General features: G+C 45.2%; 1 protein-coding gene across 1 annotated transcript in view; it reads right to left on the bottom strand.

The window, feature by feature from the left end:
• The window catches only part of PYROXD2 (pyridine nucleotide-disulphide oxidoreductase domain 2), a 332144-nt gene that overhangs the window by 229299 nt on the left and 76177 nt on the right, over window positions 1-26668 (bottom strand). Inside the window, exons 2-4 of the mRNA XM_085606329.1 lie at window positions 25625-25644; window positions 19995-20088; window positions 17984-18057 (exon numbers count right to left, since the gene is read on the bottom strand). Of these exons, the coding sequence (XP_085462455.1) occupies window positions 17984-18057; window positions 19995-20088; window positions 25625-25644 (188 nt within the window). The remainder of the gene's footprint in view (window positions 1-17983; window positions 18058-19994; window positions 20089-25624; window positions 25645-26668) is intronic.

The following is a 26668-nucleotide window of genomic DNA, read 5'->3' as shown; positions in this document are numbered from 1 at the left end:
TCTAAACTCAAGTGCAAGGCATCACTACTGCTGCCAATGCAACCACCACCTCTGCCACTATTACAATCACCAGGGTTGTAAACCCACTGGCAGTTCCTGTTTTGTCTCTTCTTATTTGTATCCTTTGCCTGCTTTCAGATTCTTTTATTTCTTTTTGGGAAGAGTGAATCAACAAGACAGGTGCAGAAATGTTGGCATCATGTCTGCTTACCATCTAGGATGACATATTTTATTGTTTTCAGTTATGGAAGCTGCCATAACATCATGACAACTCAATGCATAAGTTGATAAGTTTTTATTGTTGTCACTATAGGCGCATGTAATGATTCTGTGAATCAAGATGACACATTTATTGGCACGAATGTTTGGTCTTTTTGATACTTTAGTGTCTGGAAATCGTTATGTTTTATAAAGATCCACAACCAGATACTATAAAACCCCAGGTATCTGATTATAGGTAAGAGGGACTTCGCACTAGGACGATCAAGCAAGAGGTCACGTCTGTATCCATTGCCAATCATGACATGCATCACTACATTTCTTTTTTTTTTTTTTTTTTTTTTGAAACCGTTTATTGCAATCTCAAATATATACAGGTATGGGCCCACAACCTTCCGGCCGGCCGCTAAAGTGACAGAAGCAAATGACATACATACAATGAGGCACTTGGCTTTGCAGAGACGATAAAGCAGGAGGTATCAACAACGTGGGCCACATGACTCTGAGCCCACAATACGGTTTCGTTTTATACAACACAACAACATAAAACCACACCCGCAAGGCAACCCGCGATCGAGAATGACGACACGTGCTCCTCAAGTGGGGGACCCCAACCATCCAAAGAAATCCAGAGAGGGGAAGGGAAACGGATCCGGGACTGGGAGAACAATGTGCCCGGGGCTGAGGGAGGGGGTCAACTAGGGGGATGGAGCTGGTGAAGCGGGAGGCAACAACGGCGGCTCACAAATACCCCCGCGGTAGGCGTTCCAGGGGCCCCATATCTTCACCCATGCCCCCGGCTTACCCCGCGCCACATACACCACCTTTTCTCGGAACATGCACCAATCCATGTGTTCTTTCCAGGCCGACACCGCCGGGGGCCTCTGGGATCCCCACAATTGAGCAATGTCACGTTTAGCTATCATATATCCCAGAGTCACCCATCGCGTCTGCGGAACCGAGTAATCGGTCGGTTCCCACACATTCAGCAAGCATCTCCTCGCTTCAGGCAACAGTGCGACATGCGTAACCGCTCGCAGGACCTCATGCACACCACGCCAGAATCGCTCCACCCTCGGACATTCCCACAGAATGTGCAAAAAAGTCGCCAAAGCACCACACCCACGCTTACACAATCCATCCTCTGCATAGCCCATACGCAGAAGCCTTGGCCCCGTCATATACACCCGGTGGAGTATCTTAAGCTGGACGAAGCGAAGGCGAGCCGGGATGGCCACCTCCTTCGGAGAGGCCACCGCGGAAGTCCAGTCCTCGTCGTCCAACTCCAGCCCATCGGCAACCCAAGCCTCGCGGAGGCCAGTCAGTAAGCCCGAGCGGTCATTTATCAATTTCTTGTAAATGAGGGAGATCGTGCTGTCCGGAACGTGGCCATCTAGCACTCTATCCTCCAGGGGGGAGGACTCCGGGATGGAGGCCACGTCTAGGAAGACGGAGCCCAGTGCGTGACGGACCTGCAGGTAGCGAAAGTATTCACTACCCTGCAGCTGAAACTCCGCCTGCAGCGTCTCGAATGTTTTGAATCCTCCCCTCGTCCAGAGATCTCCCACTGTACTGATGCCTATCATGTCCCACCTCTCGAAGCCCTTCGAGGTCCACAAAGAGCCCAGCCTCTCCGACGCATACAACGGTGACGCCCGGGTCAAACGGTCCTTCCATCCCATAGCTGCATTAGCCACGTGCCATACTCGCACCATGACACGCGTGGGTCCCGTCAAGCGGGAATCGGGCACGCTAGTGTAGAGCGCTCGATTGTAGTCGCCACCGGGCAGGAGCATTTTGTCCATTTCAAATGCCGGGTTTAGGGCGGGCCCATAGAAGCCGTGATTAATTGCAGCTAACTGGGAGGCCCAGTAATACCGCTTAATATCCGGGAGGGCAATCCCTCCGTCGTACCACGGGAGCGTCAATTTTGCCAGGGCTATACGCGGCCTCCCGTCCCAAAACAGACGGCGCTGTAAGCTTTCCACCTCACGGAAGTAGCGCGCCGGGACCAAGTCCATAGTGTTCTGGAGAGCGTACAGAAAGCGCGGCAATGACATCATCTTGAACAATGCCGCCCGGCCGAGCGGCGAAAGCGGCAAGCGCCGCCAGCGCACGACGTCCTCCTTCAAGCGCTGGAGGGGGGGAAGCAAATTTCGCTCGTAGCGGGCCACCGGGTCCAGCGTAATATAGACCCCCAGGTATCGAAATCCCTGCGAGGCAATCTGGATCGGGCAGCCCCGAGGGAGGACAGGAGCCTCCCCGGAAAGCACATAGACACTGGATTTAGCCCAGTTGATGACAAGGCCTGAATTACGGCCAAAGGAGCGCAGAACATCGACCAGGACAATCAGCGATTTGCGCGGGGAGGCTAAGTACAAAAGGATATCGTCAGCGTAGAGGGACACGCGGTCCTCATACTCGGGGGTCCAACGGAGACCACGGATAGAAGGGTGCCACCGCAGCCACTCCGCCAGGGGTTCCAAGGCCAGTGCAAAAAGGAGCGGCGACAGGGGACAACCCTGTCGCGTGCCCCGTCCCAGCACGAATGGGGCCGAGACTCGACCATTCACCACCACCTGTGCCAATGGGTCCGAGTACAACAATTTGACCCAACTGATGAATCCCGGGCCAAATCCAAATTTCGCCAGCATCGCCCAGATGTAGGGCCATTCGAGCGTGTCGAACGCCATGGTGGCGTCCAAGGACGCCAAGATGGCCGGCTCCCGCACGAACGGAACACGCGCGAGCACCCCGTGCAAGCGCCGCAGATTAAGGGCCGTATTGCGATGGGGAATAAAGCCGGACTGGTCTTGGTGGACCAAATCGCCCACCACGCCGACCAGCCGGTTGGCTAGCACCTTGGCGAGGATTTTAGGCTCCGCGTTCAAGAGCGAGATAGGCCGGTAGGATGTAACCCGGTCTCGCGGTCTCCCCTCCTTGTGGATAACCACGATGGTAGCCAGACGCTGGTCCGGCGGGAGGGAGCCCCGCGAGTGGGCCGCAAGGAACATTGCGCGGAGGTGGGGTGCCAGTACATCCGGTCGCAGTTTATACAACTCGATAGGAATGCCGTTCGGGCCCATGGCCTTGCCAGAAGCGACCGAACGGATGGCGAGGGCAATTTCGTCCGAGGTGGGGGCGGCATCCATCAACTCCCTGTCCTCCATTGAGAGGGAGGGCAGCGCGATGTCACGCAGCAGGGCATGGGAATCCTCCTCCGGGCAGGGAGAAACCGGGGAATATACCTCGCGGAAATAATCCGCAAAGCAAGAGACAATGCCTTCCGGCTCAGTAACACGTACACCATCCATTCTCTCAATCAGCGGGACCACACGACTAGCTCTCTCCTTCTTATCCAACCACGCAATCAACTTGCCAGCCTTATCACCCACATCATACAATCGCCCCTGTTGCTCTCTACTGAGGCCCCTGGCCGCCTCCGTGACGAGGGACCTATAGGCCGCCTGCTTAAGGTGTAGAACGTGCAGCGCAGCGTCAGTCACCCCACTCCCCAGATCACCCTCCAGTTCAGTAATTTCGGCCTCCACCCGGGTCACCTCCTCCTGTGCGCGCCTCCGGGCATGGGAAATAAAGGAGAGGGCCTCCCCTCTAATCACTGTCTTGAAAGCCTCCCACAGGGAGATGGCCGACGGGACAGACCCCACATTCTCTTCAAAATACCGTTGCAAGGATTTAATCAAGTCAGCACGAATAGTGGGGTCGCGCAGGTACCAGGCATTGATTTGAGCTACCCTGCCCTCCCCCCTCGGGAAGACATCAAAGTGCAACAGGAGTGGGGAATGATCTGAAATACCCCGCGCCAGATAGCGCACCTCCCCCATTCTCCCGGCATAGGCCGCAGGGACAAGGACATGATCAAGCCGCGAAAGGCTACCATGGGCCCCCGAATGGAAGGTGTATTGCAGCTGAGTGGGATGCTTTAGACGCCAACAGTCCACCAATCCCAGTGTGTCCAAAAGGCCAGACAGCCACGCTTGTGCCCGGGGGAGGTCCCTAGGGGGATAGCGATCCATAGTCCCAGAGGCCACCGCATTGAAGTCCCCCCCAACCACCAGAAGCCCCCCCCGGAAGGTCAAGCAGGAGGCGTCCCAGGTCCGCAAAGGTGGTGGACTGTAACCCCGGTGGGACGTACACTATCACTACATTTCTTTTAGCATTTTGTGTGGTTATCATTCTCAATTTATGCCCTGGGATGGGATTTTAAAATAAACACTTTAAAAGTTCCTGTCCGGTTTCTTAGTGCTATTTTGAGTGTGTTATTCAAGAACGAAAGAGGGTTTGGATTTACAATGTGTCCCTGAACCAATCTTGTGGGACTGATTGTTACCAGATACATTTCCTGTGCAGTACTTCTCAGCAGGTTTTGTATGGGTTGCAGTCCACTTGGATTTCTAATTGTATTGGGGCACGGACTGGCTCCTTGGGCCAGGGGGTAATAAACCCTACCCCTGCAGCTGGCGGGGGGGGGGCGGGGGGGGGGGGGTGTTGCCCACAGAGAACCTGTCATTTTAGTGCCATTAGCGGGCCTGGATTACCTGAATCTTATAGCAGATTTTGATGACACACTAAAAAAAGCCATCATTATACACAGATGTCCATAGCAATATTGGTTACCTCCTTCAAGGTAAATAGGAAATCCATGATTACTATAGGTTTTTAAAGCTTGATTGATTCTTAAAAGGCTATTCTCCATTCTGTGATTTCTACTTTTTGGATTTCAGGTTTATTGAAAAAAAAGAATGGCAGAATCACAAAAATGGGTAAGAAGCATAAAGGAAATTGAAGATAAATGCAAGAAAAGTATTTTTCCTACTATTTCTGGAACATTTCATAATCCAAAATTCGTATGCCAAAGAACTTCTGCCGCGTGTCTAGGGAAAGTCATCCTTTATGTAAGAGGAAATCTCACACACATAATAATGTCACTTTACAGTCTTCAAGGAGGTTGAGTCTGCCCTGGTGGCATTAACCTACAAGGGTGGGGCTGAGAATGCAGATGATGAAGCATGACACTTATGTGTGTGAGGTTTCCTCTTCCATAAAGCATGACTTTCCCGAGACACGTGACAGAAGTCCAGTGACATCTGAATTTTGAAAATGGATTCTTGAAAACTGTTTCAACTACCGTTATAATGTATTACTAGCCACCCTCTTTGCCAACAGACATTGAAAATCTCATTTTCAAGAAATAACGTTTTATAAAAATTAATCTGGCTTTGAATTAAATGACATACCAACACACTCCACAGTTGTTCAACATTACAAATGGATTGCTGTTTGCTGCTGGTTTCAAGAAAAGTATCTCAGAATACCATGGTCTTATTTCTGGATTGCTAATGGAGAGTGTTTCCTTTTAATATGGATCCTCATGCTGATACAAAGTTGCTGTTAATAAATGGTGACTACAGACCTGATTTAAATCGTGGCACACAGGTTACTCCATCACAACGGTGAATGATGTCCCGTCCGCCGAAATATAAATCGCATTATATACTATGGGATTTATATTTTTGGCAGACGGGGTATCCATCACCGTTGTGATGGAGTAACCTGTCTGCCAAGATCTAACTCAGGCCTTAAATTCCTGATAATACTGTGCTATTCCCTGTGGATCAAGAACTGCAACCTCAATCTTCTTCTCAGAGAGCATGTCGGCATCATGATGTTTTGAACATCACTCCATATCATGTGCTGGACGGTGTGGTTTAGTAAAAGATTCCCTATTATATCATGAGGCCGGCAGAGTTATTGAAGATTTTCTATGTGTGAAAGAGCTCACATAATAATACCTCATTCCTTTTCAGATCGATGGGACATCAAAAGTGTAAACAGAATGTTGAAAGATTTACAGGCATTTGCTACATTAGACAATGAAGACCCCCCTATTTGAATGCTGGCAACCATAAAGAAATATATTGCAGTCACCATTTTGGCCCTCACTTTCCAGATAGAACCAGTACTCTCAAGAAATATATAATTGCATAGAGTGGGAGCTTCGAGGGATTTCCACCCACAAATAGCCATCCAAATTCTGAAAAGAAATTCTCATAATTTCAACAATGTTCAACGATGTTCACAGATCAGACCTGACCTATCAGTCTTCTGTAATACAAAAAGACAGAAAGTTGTCAAACAAACCTGATTACTAATTACAAATTGATATATTCCCATAGGAGGCTGCGAGCATTAAAAAGAAAATATTTTAAGAAAAAATATTGGAGGAACAGAATATCTGCAAAGTTAGAGTAAAGAAGCTTTATTTAGAACATGTATGTCAGAACAAAAAAATCCTAATAGTAAAGATGTGTACCCCTGCCCTGGGGACCAAACTGTACGGCTGTCTGGATCCATAATGCTGATTTTTTTCCATCGGCGAACAAGGATCATGCATGCGCTCTATGACATAGTCCTGTCTTATGGATTGTGGTCCTGTTGGACTGGGCCGGGCACCCAAAATGCTACCCTCAGAGTGGTGGAAGGCTACCGCCTTCACCAGGGGTTAAACAGCATGAGCGCTCTTCTGGCAGCATACTGTGTAGTGATCAGTAGTAGTGCACAGGACCTATTACCCTGTGTCACTGGAGTGAGGGTTACAGGCTCACTCATCTTTTTAAAGGTTCTGCTGCTGTGTGCTGAACTCACCCTCAGCCTACACCAAGTAAGATGAGGAGTGCTGCGAGGGGCAGGAGTAGCGACTGCATTGGTTGTATTTGGGCCTGGGAAGGGTACAGTACAAGTATGGAGCAGTACTGTGCAGTGCATGGGTGGTTAGTACATGTACTGAGTGTATGTATACCAAGATGAATACATTACATGAGAGACATGGGGCTGTGCAGTGCATGTGTGGATAAAGCATGTGCTGAGTGTGTGTGTGCTTGTGTGGAGTACAATATGAAGTGTGCATATTGTATGCATGAGTACATGTAAGGATAGAAGGCATGGATAAACAGTGCTGGACTGAAAGTGTGCTGGGAAAGTACACTGAGTGGGTGTGCCTGAAATGGTACATTGTATGGAGGACCCTGGGTTGCATTTTGGGAAGCCCATGCCGACCTGGTAAAGACATGAGGAGGAGAGGAATCCCCCCAGACAGATTTGTGTATTACTGCATTCCTGTGAGCTGGGAGGCACATACTGCAGAGAAAAGAAAGAGATTCCCTTTGTATTTCAAGAGACTGCTCTTCGACTCAGAGATAGATCACAAGGAAGGGACCTGGACACATCTCAGGAAGGGAGATAGGGCTGATGAGAGAATCATAAAGAGTAGGGTTGGGGATTTGGGATTAACATTTTGATGCACATATTATCACTGTGGCTGAAACCGACGTGTGAACTCTGGTCACTCCCATGAATCGTGTTGTGGACAATCAGCTTCAGAGCCGTGCCTGCTGAAGCAGACCTCTTTCATGAGGGAAGATGAAAAGGAGAAGTGGCCCTACTTCAAAAGAAGCAGAACCACAACATTAAACTTCAAAGATCCAGATCCTAAATCACATTTGGTTTCTGGCAAAGAACTATAGGAAGGAGAAGTTGAATCCCCCAAAAATGTGTCATCTGCTAAGCATACAGATGGGCTGTGTGAGGAAAGTAAGCTCTGCAAGACTGCTGCCTGTGAGCAGGACTGGGGGCCTGTGCTTGCTAGTGAGGGGACATCGCCCAGAGGAACCAAGACCACTTTCTTTGGAACCTGGAACACCAGCAGCGCCTGCCTGCTTGCCAAGACCGTTGTGCCCTGTGAGGAAGAGAAGAGCACTAGAAAGAGTAAAGGCCAGTGGAGAGCTCTACCATGAGAAATCCCTATGCGAGTTGTGCAGATTCGGCAGAGCCCCAATCAGGCCATCACCCATGTACAAGATGTTTTTTGGTGACCCCCGTATGTCAGGAGAGGGCTACCATAGACTGAGCTGCGTGCTGAGTGCTGTGCAGGTCTTGCTACACCTGTACTGCTGTGCTGTAGTGAACCCATATGCTAGAGGGAACCACGGTACAGTTACAGCTTCAAGTAGGGACAAGACTTGCAACTGTCTGGGCCGGGGCACGAGTGCTGGGAGTGCCTGCGCCCATGTAACCCCATACCACAGCAAACCAGTATGCCAGAAGGGGCTGCCGGTTCCATGTTGCCAAAGGATTCTAGCTGCTACCCGAAGGATAAACTGAGGCTACAATTAGCAGGTTCGACATGCACTGTCAGGGAACAGACCCTGACTCACCACTGAGGACTGCTGGAGATAGTGTGGTCAGTGTAGCACCCTTGCTGGCTCCAGTCAGGAGCTGAAGAAAGGATTCCTTCCTGCCCATTGCGGAAAGTTAACTTATTGTGGCTTTGTGAGCAGGGAGCTGCTCCGACATTAGGTAGACCTCCAGCAGGACCGCTCAGGAGAGAGAGCCTGCGCCACGAACAACCCGACCTCTCTGACTTGAGCAGGACTCACATGTACACGTCTGAAGGCACCCGCTGTATTGTTGAACCCTTCTGTGCTGCGAGAAAGATGTAAACTGGGCCAGTTGGGCCCCAGGGAAACTCACTGCAAATGGTGATGCGGCACCATAGACATGTTTGACTAAGTTCCTAAAAGGTCAAAAGGAAGCATTCTTGAGTACAGCATAATAGTTTGCATTACCTGATGCAGCCACCATTAAATAGGGAATAGCCCTGAACACGTTAAACAAAGGAGGGTGGAACAAGGATTAGCCTGACAACTTCTAGAGCCTGGACCTCAAGGAGGACTGTGTTATTGCATCTGAACATCGCATTCCTTTGCATGTGTACTGTTCGAAATACAACGCTACTTTTTCTTATAAAAGCAAGTGTTTGGCAAGACATTGATCCATTGTTCATACTGTTTGAACTTTGAGTTATGAGTCAGGTGCACTGACCATAACCTGAATCCCCACAAAGGGAACCTTGGCTGCTCGACCACAGCTACCATTGAGAGTAAAGTGTAGAGGGGGTACTTAACCAAGTTGAGCAAAATCCATAGTAGGTCGGTGTTAGATCCGGGGGTCTCTAGTTGGCAGAGGTATTCACCTTAGACCAAATAGGGACCCTTGCTTCTAGTCAGGGTACAGGGACACACACGGTAGATAACCCCTGCTCACCCTCTAGGTAGCTTGGCTCGAGCAGACAGGCTTATCCCCAAGGCAATGTGTAAGGTATTTGCACGTAGACACCACAATGACCCCTCCTCCGCACACCACAAACTTAGACCACACAGGTGAGTGATATCAAAAATAATATATCTTTATCTAGTTTCCGCAGTTGAAATCAAGCATCACAGGTTTACACAATAGTCGCTTTCTTAGTTGGTCAGGACCGTCAGACGATAGTCTCTAGTCTCTCGAGTAATTCGATACTCACTGAGAATGAATCAGTTTGTAGGCTCTCGATGTTTTGGCAGCTACGTTGCTCCGGCGGTGTCACTGCGCTCGTTATACAAGCGCTCCTCGGGCTGTTCGGTGCACGGATTCCACAACTCCCTCGACGAGCCCCCAGTGACGATGTCGACGTCACCGGAGTCAGCCACTCACAGCGCGGCTTCGTAGAGCAGGGAAATACGCCTCTCGATCTGCTTCAGGCCTCCGGGTCGCGGCAAGGCACGTGCCGATGGGCACGTCGATCTTCTTGATGCGGCAACCGGTGTCGGGCCCGGCTCGGTGCGGTACTCTCTAGCAAGACAGAGAGCAGCCAGCCCACCTCACAGGCAGATGTTGAGAAGCTTGGTAGAACAGTCCACGGTCCCTGCGGCACACAGCAGCGCAGGTGGGACACAGCCGAGTCTTGAGTTCTTGGCAACCTTTCTATCCCTGGGTTGCGAAACAGGAGGCCAGCTCTTCTCAGGCCCTTGGAGATTCAGTTGAAGACACAGCACACAGCAAAGTCTTGTTTGGTCAAGTGGATAGGGTCAGCACACAGCAGGACCCCTTCTTCTCCTTAGCTTCAGTTGTACGCCAGAACAGGTCAGCCTTTAGAGCACACAGCACGGCAATCTTCCTTTAGTTCTTCAGCGGTCCGTCTTTCGGCAGAGGTTCCTCTCGATGGTCGAATCTGAAAATCTGTTGTCAGGGGTCTTGTACTTATACCCCTAGAAGTCTTTGAAGTCTTTGTGCAAGTGGGTCCTGAGCCCGGTCTGATCCAGTTCTGGGTGTTGCTGGAGCACTTTGTTTTCCTGGCTCCTACATTCTTTTCAGAGCGAGGGGCAAGGTCGTCAGCCGCCCAGCAGGAGGTGGAGCCAGCAGAGTGGCAGGCAGGCACAGCCCTATTCAATCCCAGGTGCTATCTCCTCCCTCCACTCTCCTTGCGATTGTCGCCATTCAGCAGAGGGCTGACTCAGCCAACCTCCCGGGGGATCCCCAGCCCCTGTCACTCTCAAACCAGACAGTCAATCCACAAGCGCGCCCAGGCACACAGAAGGGTCAGACAAGAGAACAGCTACTCTCTAAAAAGTACTGTTCTCCAACTCAGGATTTAAAAACAATCTTTCCTAAAAGATGTGTTATTAAATGCTGAGCTCAGGGATATCAAACACTCATGTCTTATCTTGTTCATATGAGAAGATAGGCGGATAGCCATTGGCACCCGCCTCCCTCATGTTAGCCTATGGAACAAGATAGCCTTGCAGTAGTGAACACACAAAATGGCCGGTGTTCACTACCAGAACATGTTACCTGCACTAGTACATGCTCTACCTTCTACATACACTGCACCCTGCCCAGGGGGGTACCTTGGGCCTTCCATAGGGATGACTGACGTGTATGAAAAGGGAAGGGTTAGGCCCGGCCAGTGTGGACACCGGCCAGGGGGACATGGCAGTCCGGGGACTGCAGGCAGGCCTGCGGCGGCAGGCCTGAGACACTGTTTTAGGGCTACACAGGTGGGTGGCGCAATCAGCGCTGCAGACCCGCTAGTAGCATCCGTCATCACCAGCCCTGGCACACACAGGGCACTTTACCAGGGACTTCAGGGTGATACAGATATGCCAATCAGGTATATCCAATCGATACGATATTTTACACAGGGAGCACTTACACTCTGGCACTGATTAGCAGTGGCAGAGTGTCCAAAGCATCTAAACCAGCAAAACGAAATCCAGCACAGCATCAAAAATCCATGTAGCAGAGGCAAAAGATAGGGGAAAAACCCACGCCAAGGATGTCAGGTCTAACAGTCGGGCCCTGAGACATCAGGAGTAAAAGGCCTCAAAAACCATGGTTGGGCCCAATAGCACCTGCGTGCCCCATGGCCTTCTGAAAGGGGTTCAAACAATGGATCATTTCCAAAGAAATTATTTTTCTAAACAAAACTGTCCAGCAGACAACTTGTCTGGGATTTGGAAAAAAGTTTGATTTAAAGACACCCTTGGCTCCGAAGGCCAGTTCGACACAGTTTTCGAAGAAAGGAAAACATTACAAGCAGTGAATTAAATTATGTGATTCAGAATGGTACTTATAATTTGACTATGTTACATCCTGAAGGGATATGCCTATATCCAATTTATATTGATGTATGCTTGCACAGATTTCTTTCCATGACTATTGGTCCCTAACTTAATTGCCCAGATTTCAGGTATAAAAAATATACACCTGTAACTATTACCACTTACAATGTGGGTGAGCTGTGCCACCGATGGTTACCACATTCAAAGCATCCTGCTGTGCAGGAGCACATGTACACAATTAGTGAAAATATGGATTTTAATGATTTCCTCATGGGTCATCAACCAGCTAAAGTTAAACATTTCATATTTACAGCAGGTTATGTTGTTTATAATGAAATTTAAAAATTCTCTGAAGAATAAGATGCTGAAAGAATTCTTGAAATAGACGCAGAAATAATGCAGTGCTCTTTAAAGTTATTGACAATGACATGCAAACCCAGCCCAAACGACTCCACGCTATAAGGAGTGTAATGTCATCCACCTTCTAAAAGAAGATTTAAGTATTTTACAATATGGTCTGCCTCAGTGGCAAGATAATTACACAGCCAAATTGGGAGCAACAGACTTTAGGATCTAACAAAGTGCCTAGATACTCCATAAACAAAAGTGCCATATCCGAACCTTACAATTTGATCTCTACATAAAGAACCATGACTAAAATAAAAGCCACCTACACCCTAGTAAGTATAGAAGATTTAGAAAATAAATGACCTGCTTTCCATAGCAGAGACTCACAAATGACATGGCTCGTGCGAGGAGCAATTTCCCTGCCTATTACTACCTTCCACTTACACGAGTGTCAGATGTATAAGTCCTTGGGTTGGTATGGAAAAATGCACAAGACCGTCCTCAGTTCAACACGTGTGGGAGTTAATGTTTGAATTCTACTGTTACACAAAAGACAATCCCACATTCATATTTCAGCTGGTTGTTCCAATCCTTTATTCTGCATGACCATCACTCTGCAAGGAGCCTGTAACCATATGAAGCCAGTGTTAAGCTGTAAATTATTAGCTGCCGCCAACTCATCCATTCCAGCATACTACACACTTCTGAATAGCAGTTCCTATTTGTTAATTCTAAAATAAACATGTTGTCGAATGACCAGCGGCGAACCATATATGTTAACTGTATCAGACACCCTAAATGTTGTAGAATAACCTTGTATCCACCCCCGGAAGTGTTCTTAGAAATGTTCCTTGGCCCAAAATAGATATAGACAATATGTGCCTAGATAAATTAAACAATCTTCTTGGGATAATAATGCAGAAAGAGGTCATCCTAAGTTAAACAGCATAAACCTTTGACTTACAAACAACCTGCATTTTACTTTTTACTGCAAATTTAGTATCCTACTCATTTTACAGACATTGTGAACACACTATTACACTCATAGAACACAACTGACATTGTGCACTTCTTCTAGATCGGGCATATTGACTGCTTGTTTTAAGACTGCTTTTGGACTTATTCCATTGTTTTTCCATTCACTGTTTTCAAGTTTGTTTGGCGGGTTTCCAGCAATTCTTCTGTTCATAGGCTGTGGCATTCTTATCTTTTTTCTAGTAAAGAAATAAAAGCCCACAGTCCCTGCCTATGGAAACTACATGACTGCACCATTGATTGGGAAAGAGTGAATATGGTTTAAGTCACTTTCCAGCATGAAAGGGAAAGGACTGTTCCTGCTGTCCTGAGAAGAAATGAAGAAGAATGTACCAAAAGGGCAGACACTTCTGGATGCTTGTGTCAAATTTATTGTGAAGCTTCCCCGATGCGTTTCAGCCATAGCCTTGGTCAAGGTTAGAGAGTGAGGCTGAAATGAAGTGCCTACAGGCACGGATGCCTAAATCATGTCTAATTCTTGTAAATCCATGCATCTGTGATGCTATTGGCACACAGTTGGGCACTTTGGCAATGCACGCACACATGCCGTGCTTGGTTGAATACAATACAGACATTGACATGTGGGAAGCATTAACCACCATGTGCAGTGTCTGCTGCCACTATGAGTGTTACGTGTGTGGACGCCTTCGCATCAGTGGGCCAGCCCCATTCTACACATTATTTCAATTTGCAGGAACACACCCATGTTATTATGTAGATGGGTTATGAAAACCATGATTTTGGTTGTACTACGCATGTATTTGTTTTGCAATTATTGGCTAGCGCTGTTTCGTACTCGATTACAGGATACAATTGTAATTAAGCCATGCTTTATTAATGGTGGGTGCTCTTATGTGATATATTTTGCACATTTGCTGTATACTTTTTTATTAACTTACATGTTTAAAGATGGAGGCCGCTCTCTTTTCAGAACGTGTAAACCTATCACTAGCACAAGTCTGCTGTTTATGTTCAATACAAACATATGTAAATGGCAATATCAGCTTCACTCTCTAATTGTGACCAAGGCTATAGCTGAAACGCGTTGGAGAAGCTTCAGAAAACATTTGATACAAGCATCCAGATTTGTCTGAGTACATCCTTTGTACTACGAGGATTTAGAGATGATATATGTATATAAACACACACACACACACACACACACACACATAAAATATTAATGATTCTATGGTGATGTAAATGTCTCAAAATGTAATCTCAATTAACAATCCAGGGATGTCATAAACACAATGATAGTTCCTGCTTTTGCCTCTTCTGTTTTTATCCTATGCTTGCTTTCAGAGTCTTTTATCTGTTTTGAGAAAGTGCGAAGTATTTAGGCACGCACAGAAATGTTCACATTATGCTTACTCATTAGGCTGACATAAATGTAAGATTTCCCTTCATAGTCACTGTCATGACATCATGTAATCTCACTATATAGGTTGATATATTTTAATTGTTTTTAGTTATAGAGCCATATAACCATTATGTGAATCGAGATGGCGCATTTATCACCATGATTGTTTGGTCTTGTTGATATTTTCGTTTCTGGAAGTGCATTTATGTTTCATAAATATGAAGATGGGATACTATAAAAATCAAGGTATCTGACCCTAAGCTAGAGGGACTTCTCACTAGGACTATCAAGCCAGAGATAACACCATTTTGCAGCGTCAGCCAGCCCTGTCCTGGGCCACGCTGGGAACAACGCAGATTAGTGAGTTACAGATTAGCCATGTTTGTTAATACCCGGAGAATGTTGAGATAGAGAATAGCCGAGTTGCTATATTTCTAAGAAAAACAGGTATGTTCTGCACTCCATCTTAAGAAACTCAAAACACAGGCTTGATATTTACTGCTTCTGCAAACATTAAGCATAGTGCCTAGAAATAGCCTTAGGGTGCAAGGATGTTAGGACCTGTAAAGCTTAAAAAGTTCCTCTTCTGTTTCTTGTTGTTATTTTGAGGCTGTTATTAAATAACGAAAATGGATTTGGTGTACAACTGTGTCCCTGAACTAATCCTGTGGGACTGAGAAACATATTACCAGACACATTTCCTGTGCAGTATTGTTCAGGCAGTTTTATATGGGTTGCAGTCCAATTGGATATCGAACTCGTATTGTGTCATTGGCTATGTCCTGTCTCCAGAGGGTTAGAAATCCTGCAGATCAGGTAGGGGTGGGGGGCAGATAATGTATCACCACCATTACCACTAACACAGCTATTATTACCACCTTTGATACCATTTTTACAATTACCACAGCCACTTTCCCATTACCATCACAATTACCATTGGACCCACTGGTACTACAAACACCATTACCATCAGCATTATCAGCATTATCATCTTTACCCATGTATCATGTTGTAGCAAATGCAAACACAGACATGCACAAATGTTGTTTCATGAGTTTGCACACTGAAACCAAACCTCTTGGATTTGCCAGTTTTTATTTGCATAGACTTCAAAACACTGGCTTCAAACCTAAAAAGGACTCACACAACAGACAATTAATGGACGTATAGAATTCGGAAAGGAGATTACATATTATCTGGAGGTACGGAATACACTGAAGACATCAAAGGAAGCAAATACAAGTGAAGCATGGATCAATACAATTAATGGACAAACAAAGAAAATGCACTGAACACAGAACGTGGCTTATTACAACACTAATAGAGAAGGTCTAATGAAAAGAATGATAAAATCGTCCTTCTGTGTCAAAATAGAGCACACAAATCGGTCATCAAAAGTGTGAAAAGGCTTTATTACTTAACTTGCATAACCCACAAGGTATGTCCCTGGAAAGAATAACACCAGAGTTTTGCAGAATTCTACAACCCAGAATGCACCACTTCTGTCATATCGCTTTCCAGGCATTCTGAGATGCAATCTCCAATGAATAAAAAATTCAATAACATCGCATTAGGAAAAGAACATGAGCTGAATCCAAAGCAAGGAATGTTGGGAACAACTCCACAGATATATAAGCATTCCCTCCCAAAATGAAGACCGCCCTAAATCATACCACTTTTCAAGAAAAGAAACTTAACCCATAAAACGCGGCAAACTACACACTAATTTCCAATGGTCCATTTTTGGGATAATTATTAAGAAAGGCAGACTTCTCCCAGATCTCCTCTTTTGATGAGAACACACTAATATTAGACCAACAGTTCAGTTTCCACTCATGTATCAGTGCAGACAGAATTGTTAGCATTTTTTGGCATATGCCATAGATCCTACACAGATTGAGAAGAAAAGTAGAAAAGGCAAGGTTTTCTGAAATCCCCACAACTTTAGCATGGGACTACAAAATGAAATTATAACTGCAAGATAAATATAATCATTGATTGAGTCTGTCTGGCCCTCTCACACCTTTCCCCATCACCCCGCTAACTCCTGTGCTTCAAGATAAAACTAGCGCAGCTCTTTGGTTGCTCATGCACTACACCAACATGATTTCCACTTGGCTGACAGCAAATGCAGCACTCTACCAAGCAGGCACTCTGCCATGGTGTATCATGCTACCTATGTTAATAATGCAGTTTTGCATCTACAATCTCGTAGGAATCCCTATATAAAAACTACTACGACTCCTTAGTATTCTTGCTGTGATGACACATCCTTGCTGGCTGGTGCCCTATTCTGTGTTAGGAGTGTGTACAGTTGTGCTTCTTCTGAATTCGTCATTATATCCCCCTCATTCGAGGCACCACGTAAAAATGGAGGCCCCACATACATTTTCATCTACAAGGTCTGGTTATAGGGGAAGAGGTGCAGCAGCGAAAAAGGGACAATGGAGACTATGGCCATGGAGGTGGGGGTGGGAGGCCGCACGGCAAAGGGATCCAAGATACACCAGTATCATGAAAGGAGCAGGAAGCTGCTGACAGGCAAGTTCTGATTTTGTACTGCAGGTCCCCCTCGTGGGGCCCTGCCCTTTCACACACACAACCAGCCAGCACATTTCAAACCAATGCCCTATCAGGGAAAGGTTTATAAAAAGGCAAAACTAGAGAAGAGCAATGTCTCAACTACTTCCTCGGTATGAGAGACAACCAGCTATAACTGCAGCTGTTGACCAGGCCTGCTCCTGCTTTCCTGTCTTGACTGTTTAAGTATTTAGACTCTGCACTGACCCTGTTCCAGTTCTTGCCCTATTTTTAATTTTTAATGAGTGTTCCCTTGATTTTTGTTCCTCCCTGCTCTGTAACCCTCTCCTGCCCCCAATCATTTTCAGAAATGTTCAAACCTGAACCAATGGATCTATCCTTAGGTGTTCCTTCTGACTGATTACAAAGATTCACACCAGTGCAAGCTTACAACCATTCTTCATAGGGATACTGATTACACCAGCAGTGCATTCTGGATCAGGTACTTCACTTGGGAGGACTTACAATGGGGCTGTAGGGGTTGAATTACCAAGAACATACACTCATTTTGTACCTTAAGTACATTTTAGCCACTATGTCCTTTGCCTCTTTTCAGCTATCTTGGCATCACTGATTTCTCTTTCCCCACCCATCGTTGGGGAAGACTCTTTGTTGTCTATTCTGATACAATGATGAGAAGTTGTCCCTTAAGGGTTAGCAAGGTGCACCTTTCAATTCACTCCTGAGGATAATCCTGTCTCCAGCCACCAAAACTGAACAAGCTACTGCTTATATGTTCTTTCTGTTAAACTACACCCCCATGGTTGATGCCATACACTGCTCTATTTCGTTTTGCTGTTTTTGTGCGATACCACTCGCCAGTGCATCAGGCATGTGCAATGTTCCTTAAAACGTGATTTTCATATGAACAAAATGGTAACACTGAATCCTTCTGGTGACACAAGAAGAGTTGTGTAGGGTCAGAAAGAACACATATATCGTGTGGATGTTATAGTTCAAAATATTATGATTCTAGGACTACCTTTAGCTCCAGGTCTTTGTGAATCTGCGGACGAAGGAGGCTGAGCAGGTATGAGGCTCTGGAGAATTTGAAACCTAAAAGAAAAAGATGTATTTATGCCATATCTTCCGTTCCATACGATTACCAATTTTCTGTGATTATCTTTCAAGTATCATTTTTCTTTTACTGTGATGATTCATAATGTGCACGAAAAAAGCAGCAATGTCTGTAGAGAAATTCTTATTTGCATTCTGCAGGGCAGAGTTCCTCCGGCAAAAGCTACAGAGAAAGGGTCAAATTAGTATGTTTCACAAATGCATTGCTGTGGACAGTAATGTACAAAGACTGCCTCATTCATGTTACTGTGGGGCCACAGACAGATATCATGCCACAGAACACTTAAAGTCCTTGCCTTCTTCACCTGGAAAGATTTTGAGAAAGCAAATGTAAGCATAGTCGCTATTAAGTATGGGCATTCGGAGGCACAAACATAAAATACTGAGTGAATATGTAAACAGTAACTCTTTGCAAAGTCCATGCCAGGATTGAAACGTAGCCTTTACAATACGAACACAAACATCAACACCTGCATTTTCTCATTGCAGCTTAGTTAAATCATAAACACACAACTCTTTTGAAGTAAAGGCACTTATACCTCAGCTCCAATGCCGAATTCCATTTTATTACCAGAATAGTACAAAATTGACTTGAGAAGCATACTGTTTATTCATTCAAAGATTGAATGTTGAATTACTTTACACAGTGAAACATGTCAGCAGTAGCCAGGATGCCTTTTCAATGTGATCTTACCCCACTGCACAAATGTAAACCCTTGCTCCCTGGTTTGGATGAAAGACATTTTCTTTTGTGAAACAGACACCACAATAAAACCTTGGCATGAACCATACATAGAAATGTCCAAAGGATGATATGCTATTAACTACCATAATATAGGGAGGCAATGGGCATAGAGACCCACTTCAGGATTTGCCTCCAGAGCCATGGCCCCTATCCACACTCAGCAATATGTGTTTGTCATTTATAATTTAAAAATGCAGACACATTTTTCCAACAAAAAAACATATTTTAAAATGTGTTCGTAAAATGTCCTTAAATTTAACTCACAGCATTTCTTTTTAAACCATGCACACACCTTGTCCTGCATAGGTTTGGTATAGGAAGAGTACCGCTTTGCATTGATACCATGGGTGGTAGTGTAGAAACATCCCAGTACTGTCCATGGAACATCCCCCTGATTTTAAGTAAGAGCAAAGCAGCCCAAAGAACTATTCACTCTACAGAAAGAGCAACTTTCTAGTGCAAAAAAGTGTTATGCAGGAAAGCAAATACTCTCTCAACACTGTGCCACAAGTATTTGTGGCGTTGTAAAGTGTTAATGAATCTGTCCTTCATTGTCTATAAATAAAACATAGCATCTAATAACCAATTATACAGAAACATTTGAAGGTGTGATTTACAGGAACAATATTGATTGGTGGAAAAGAGGGATGGGCACATTTCTGTGCTTTCCCTCGGCCCTTCTGACTCCACCCTGAACAATAACCACCTGAGAGTGCCCTCCCCTCGAACTATGGCAACTAGGAGAATTCATTGACCTGCCGGTGCCCAATGAAAAGAGGCTCGCTAGTCAAAAATGAAGGAGAATGCTGAAATTCATCGAAATAATTATTCTCTTGGGGCAACGGGGCACACGCTGCAGATCTGTGGGAGACATTTAGAGATGACCACGCGCAAACCCACAATTCACTCAAGAAAGGGAAGGGCTGCAGGTGTTTATCACCAACAACATCACATCCCTTCGTGACATGCATGCTCTGACACTATACCACATCTTCCTGCAATCCTGAAAGTGGCCATTGTCAGAGTTGTTGGACACACAGCTGAAAACATGCTGCCCCCTTAAATTACGCACAAATCGTTACCATGGAACGAGATCACATTTTTTGCAGCATATTGCAAAATTTGCAAACACATAATTTGCAATTGTTCAGTGAAGTAATGCACTGCGTACCTGGTATTATTTCTTCAGTGACTGCAGCGCCTCCAATCACGTGACGTCTCTCCAGTACTACTGTGTTCACTCCAGATTTCTGCAGATACGCTGCCTAGAAATGCAAAGATATTGGTTAAAATGTGACACAACGCCACACTCGATCGCCTCCTATCAAACACAATAGAACCCAAACTTTCTCCTACACACTGGAAGAAACTGACTACATAAGTCATTCAATCCTTGCAGGGATTTGCAGCTGTGAGGGCGTCACTTGGAATGGAAGTGCACGATTCACAAAGGGACGCATGCACATTTGTACGTAGCAATGTGTGTGCAAATTCTGTGGTTACACGAACCTTGATTCACAGACGAGATCTGCTTGGGTGGGGGAGTGGGGGGGATTTCGCAAGTGCAGCACATGCATTACTAGGCAGGCCTTGAATACGTAGGGGCTTATGCAAGACAGCCCTGCATCTCTTATGCACCATGTAAAGTGGTACTTGCGTGACACAGCGCTCTCATTTCAATTTAAGATGACACGCAAAGCCACCCTGTGTGGCTTTGAGTGGCCTTATAAATCATGAGCGATTTGCGCTGTGTCGCCTTAATCTTATTTTATTTTATTTACTTATAAAGCGCAACACTCATCCCGAGAACTATCATGGTGCTAAGATAACTAACCTATATTGTGAAGACACTTGTTAAGACACAAGTAGTTAAGTCCTGAATAGCCAGCTTATTCCAATAAATGGCCGCCTGGTATGAAAAAGAGAGGCCTCCAAATCCGTCTTTCTTTATGCGTCTTGTTTTAGCAAGAGCGAGATTGCAAGACCTCAGTTCTCGCGAAGGGACATAAATGTCAACTTTGTCCTGCCGGATTTTTGGGCCGAGCTTGTACAGGGCTTTATGAGCATAGCACAATAGTTTAAACTTAGCTCTTTGACGCATGGGCAGCCAATGTAGCGCCTTCAAACACTCAGAAGCCGAGCTGTATTTATTCTTGTTGCAACCAGTTTATCTGCTGCATTCTGGTCACCTGTAGTCTGGAGACAAAGTAGTCAGCCATACCAATATATAATGCATTCCCATAGTCCAGTCTGCTAGTTATCAAGGCCCGAACAATGGTTTATCTCCAGTTGGCCGGGATCCATATAAAAAGTTTCATTAATGATTTTAGCATGGCAAAGCATTTGCCACACAGTGGGCCAGATGTACGACCATTAACTTTTGCGAGTTTCAAATTCCGTCGAATTGCAACTCGCAATTTGCGACTCGCAAAAGTGAATGTACAACAGTGTCTCAGACAATGTTTGTGATTCAAAATGGGGTCGCAAATTGCATGCCTCATTAATATTCATGAGGCAAGTACAATTTGTGACCCCATTAGGAATGGTTAGCACTCCCAGGGGATGGTGGCCTGCTGGGGTCAGCAGACCACCATGTCTTTGACTGCTTTTTAAATAAAGCAGGTTTTTTTTTAACGCTGCCCATTTTCCTTAAAGGAAAATGGGATGCATTTAAAAAAGAAAAAATGAAACTTTTCAGTTTCATTTTTTAAGGGCAGGCAGTGGTCCCTGGGACCACTGCCTGCTCTTAAAAAATATTTTCACAAACACTCACAAAGGGGCTTCCCGTTTGTGTGTGGTTTACCACCTACTTGAAGTAGGTGGTAAACTGCGAGTGTTTCGCGACCACATTTACAAGAGTACATGGCATTGAGACTCGCTATTAGGAAGGGACGCCACTTCCTAATAGCGAAAGTCACAAATGCTATTTTGCGATTCAGTGACTCGCAAAATAGCGTTTGTACATGCCTGGACCATTTTTTGCCATCGCAAATGGGTCGATCTCTCGTTTGCAACTGCAAAAAAGGGTTGTAAATCTGGCCCAGTGTTTTTATTTGGTCTTGCATGGTTAGTGCATTGTCAACCCGCATTCCCAATTTTTTTTACAACCCGTTTAGGTTCTGGTACAATTCCTAATGACTAGGGCCACCAAGATGTGTCCCAGACTAGGTGTGCTTTTCCAACGAGAATCATTTCAAACTTCTCTGCATTCAGCTTCAAATAGTGGTTTGTCATCCAATTTGTGGTATCTGATAGACAGTTGATCAGATTATCTTTGGTGTCCTCATATCAATCTGCTATAGCTATCAACAACTGTGTGTCATCCGCATAGGAACAAATGTTAAAGCCCCATTTCCTCCAGATCGTGGCCAATGGAGCGACATAAGCATTGAAGAGGTTGGGACTCTATGATGCTCCCTGCTGAACTCCACACGTGAATATTTTTGGGTTAGAAGAAAAGGCCCCTAGCTGTACTCTCTGGGTTATTTTTTAGAGAGGAGCTAAGCCATTGAAGTTTTTTACAATGGAATCCTTTTTCATTTAACGTTAGCATCAGGACGCTGTGGGATACATTGTCAAAAGCCACCGACAAGTCCAAAAGAATCAAGGCGGCAGCTTTACCCTGGTCCACCAGTAGCCTAATCTTATCCAGCACTGCTAATAGTGTAGCCTCCGTACTGTTCATAGCCCTGCAACCTGTCTGTGAAGGATCCAAGAGATCATTTGTCTCTAAGTATTCAGCAAGTTGTTTGTTAATCAGTTTCTCTAAAACCTTAGACACGTAGGGAAGTTGAGACATTGGAAACATTCATACCTGCTTTTTATGCCAATCGAAATAAAATAGCTTTTTTCCAAGCTTCTGGAAACATAGCTACTTCTAACAAATGGTTACAAATTTGCATTAAGTAAGGGCATAGGACAGGTGTTAACCGGGCGAAGATGAAGTGTAGGCATGGATCTAACAGGGGGCCCGATTTTACCTCAGTCATTGCGTTTGCTATTTCCTCTTCCGTAAGAGCAGCGAAGTTTCCTAAATGAGAGGGCACTTCAGGGTAAGATTTCAGAGCTTCCCAATTAAAGTCCTCCAGTGTGGGTTGAGTTTTAAATGTGGAGTAGATTTGGGAAACGTTATCATAGAAAAAGTTGCTAACTTTCTTGCAGTTAGCTTCTGAAGGAGTCATTGATTGGGAAATGCTGACTGGCTTGGAAAGTTCCTTCACTATTTTGAATAATTCTTTAGTTGAATTGATATACTCTTCATTTCTTTTTCCAAAGTACAGTTTTTTTGTATGTTTCAGGGCTTTATGATACTTCTTTAGCTCCTCTTTCTATAATAATCTATCTCCACTCTCTTTGGTTTTTCTCCATTTATGTTCCACAGATTAGCATTTTCTTTTCATCACTCTGATTTCTGATGGAGATTTCCTAGTTAGATTACTTACTTTACGGGGGCACACTGATCCAATGCAGAGCTTATTTCTAGGTTTAAAAGCTCGACCTGCTCAGGCATTGCTCTCAGTATAGTTTGTTCCATTAGAGAAAAATGAGGAGCAAACAGGACTGGGGTTATAAGATTCCATGACCTTTTTATATTTATTCAGGGTGTATGCAGGTTTTTTCCCCCTACAGGTAGTGTAAAGGAGAAGGAGATAAAAAAGTTATTGGTCCAAGTTAAAGGGTCAATCCCTAAAATAATAGTGGACTCGATGTTGGAAAATAAGAGATCAAGTGTATGACCCATTGTTTGAGCTGCAAATTCTGCATGTCACTTTCCAAATGTTTACACCCAAAATCTTCCAAATTTTTAAAATGAACATTACATTCCCCTATTACTAAAAAATGGTTACATTTCAAACATACAGGAAGCAGCTGAGAAAATATTTTGGCACTAAATTCAGGTTTGTAGCCTGGGGGCTTATAAATTACTGCTCCCCGAACAATCTACAATCTCCACTAGAGACTTCAATACTAGAATCTCATGATCCTCTGTTGGCATTACCGATTCGGAGAGACAAGTGTAGCAATATTTAAAGAGAATTGCTGTTCCTTCTCCATTCCGCCCTACCCTATCACACTTTAATATCTTATAGCCCTCAGGAAGGGCGGTAGAGAGATCAGGGAAGTTGTTATCATCTAGCCAGGTCTCCGTTATAAAGGCTAAATCAGGCTTTTTTTCTGTCAGAATATCCAAAATCTCTAAAAAGTGCTTGGGAAGGGATTTTACTTTGAAGTAGATACATTTCAGCGATATCCCTGTTGAGTTGTCCTCCTCCCAGCCTAGCCAATCCTCCACTGCTCGGCTTCCGCACTTTCAGTTAAGGCATGAAAAAGGACCCATGGTAGAGCCTGGGGACCCCTTAACACAGACAGCCTCCTTAATTCTCATGGCCTTACCTAACTTGAGCAGTGCTTCCCTTGTGTATCGGTAGCGACTGCTATTATCTGACAGAAAGGGTACTGGGTCCCTGGCCCCTGGTCCTGTTTGGGTGCAGACGGACGCAGACAGGCTTGCCTTAGGCACGCCTTCGGCACAGCTGCGCTGCAGCCCCATTTATGAAGCCCTCTGTCCTCAACATCTAGGAAGCTGACCCTCCCTCCGATTGCAGCTCCATGGGTGCTGGGGTGGGTTTTCCCACACAACACCCATGGAATTTGGCACAGCCCATATTTACAAAGTGATGTAAACCTTGGGAAGCGTCAAATCCGTACGCCTCCCGAGGTGAGGCGTAACGAGTAGAAATATGTTTATTTCTCCTTATTTTTCTTATTTCTATGTGTGCTGCAGAAAGAGGAAAACGCCTCTTAGGATTATTTTTGTGCTGGAAGATGCCCCTTTCTGCATAAAAACAATCCTACATGCAATGGATGCACCCGTGCACATTGGTGCATGGGTGCCTGCGTTGGCGCTAGACTGCCGAAAGTGGAGCATCGCCCCACTGCTCTTTGAGCAGTAAACATAAAATGATAATAACGTAGTTATTATCATATTATTTTTCGCAAGTTCGGGGCTGGGTTAGGGCGGGGTGGGGCTGAAGGGCACAGGGGGAGGAGTGATTTGCACACTCCAAGTGAGCATGACTGCTTGGCAGGACGTCCTGGACCGGCAAAACAGTCACGTGCACTTTGCATGTTCCCCACCAGTCTGCATTACACAGCCTGGTGGGGAACATGCCCAGGCTCCCAGTCCCCATCTGAGTGCCGATCCACGGTGCTCAGATCAATCACAATGCTGCATTGCAGTGTTGTGATTGGCTATGGGGAGCCTAGGTGCTTCCTGGTTCCGGAGAAGCGGAGTAGAAATGCGGCGGCGCACGAGGTAAGTTTTTTTTAAATTTAATTATTTTGTGCCCCCCTGCCCTACCCCCTCATTCCATGCCAGCTGCTACTGGCGTTACGTCTCAGCTTATTACATATATGACTTAATTCACTCCATTTTCTCGGGCAGTACTGGTAATAGACCATAAACTCGGCAGCAACCACCACAGTGTTAGTTGTAGATTTTCTCCTTTTAAACTGATTGCTCCCACAAGCCATTGCTAAGCAAGACGGGTCTGAACAGAGGCCTCCAGTTTACTGCAGGATTTTTTTCTTATCCCTGCAATTGCCCGGACTCCAACAGCTTCCCCTATCACCCCGCCCGCAGGTAGCGTGCTGAATCATGTTTTAAAGTTTGGAACTGTTATCTCTTATGGAAAAAAACAATTTAATATTATCTATAAATTACACGTGTTGAAAAGTAGCCAACAAAAGCATTTAGAGGTAATCAAATCATGCAGGAATATAAAAGATCGAAATACGTACCGCTACCAGCCCATTATGTCCTGCAACAAAGAAATATGAAAACTTAAAAAAAAAATGAAACAATTAAAGCAATCTCAAAATAACAGTCACAATGTGCCTTTCAAATAGCATTTACTGCTTTTTGTTTTATTTTTAATGCTGTCTCGTTTATGAAACAATGTGCAAGTTGTAGAAGAAAAATAATGCAAGCTGAACCATACAAGATACATATACCTTGGAATGTCACAAGGCAAAACAGCCAAACACTTTTAATAAACCCTCTGGTTAAACTGAACTATGCATTTGTTATCAATACAGTGTTGTTTAAGGTCAACAATCAATATTTAAGGAGATAAAGGAAACTGTGTCTCACTGAAATATTGTGGAAGCAGTATAAAGATAAAACATAACGATCTAGAAAGTCTTTGCATATTCCACAGAACGTTTCTGTTGGACCTGCCACTCTCTGCAGGGTAAGCCCCAAACTTTTTGCCTTCACTCCCCCTGTTTTGGACTCTGTGCACTCTGTGCACTTTACCACTGCTAACGAATGGTAAAGAGTTTGTGCCCTTTCCCTAAAATATAGTACAACTGACTTGCACCTAATTGGCACATTTAATGTACTTGTAAGTCCCTAGTAAATGGTACTATATGTACCCAGGGCCTGTAAATTCTATGCAGCACTCATTGTGCCACCCACTGAAGTAGTCTTTTAAAACATTTCTCAGGCATGCCACTGCAGCCTGTTGTGCAGTTTTAAGCTGCCATTTGAATCTCGTAACATAAATCTTTTGGGAGGCCTAAACCTTCATCTTTAGGTCTTGCGCCTGGCATTGCAGTACGCAGCTCTGCTCACGCAACGCGAGACTTCTTGTAGGGGCTTCAGAAAGCTGACCACACGCTCGTGCGTGTGGTTTTGTTATCATTGCAGGCTATTGGGCGTTACTTGCGTCCCTCTAACAAAGACAGCACGCACTTGGGCAAATGCAGGCGCATGTCCAGCATTCGCCCCGCCCACGGCCTATTGGTGTTTGTTACCCGCACGGCCGACATCTGTTTTGCATT

The sequence above is a fragment of the Triturus cristatus genome, chromosome 1_2 (genome assembly GCF_964204655.1).
Source record: "Triturus cristatus chromosome 1_2, aTriCri1.1, whole genome shotgun sequence".
NCBI lineage: Eukaryota > Metazoa > Chordata > Amphibia > Caudata > Salamandridae > Triturus > Triturus cristatus.
The sequence above is the reverse complement of the archived record's forward strand: the minus strand, read 5'-3'. Positions and strand labels throughout refer to the sequence as shown.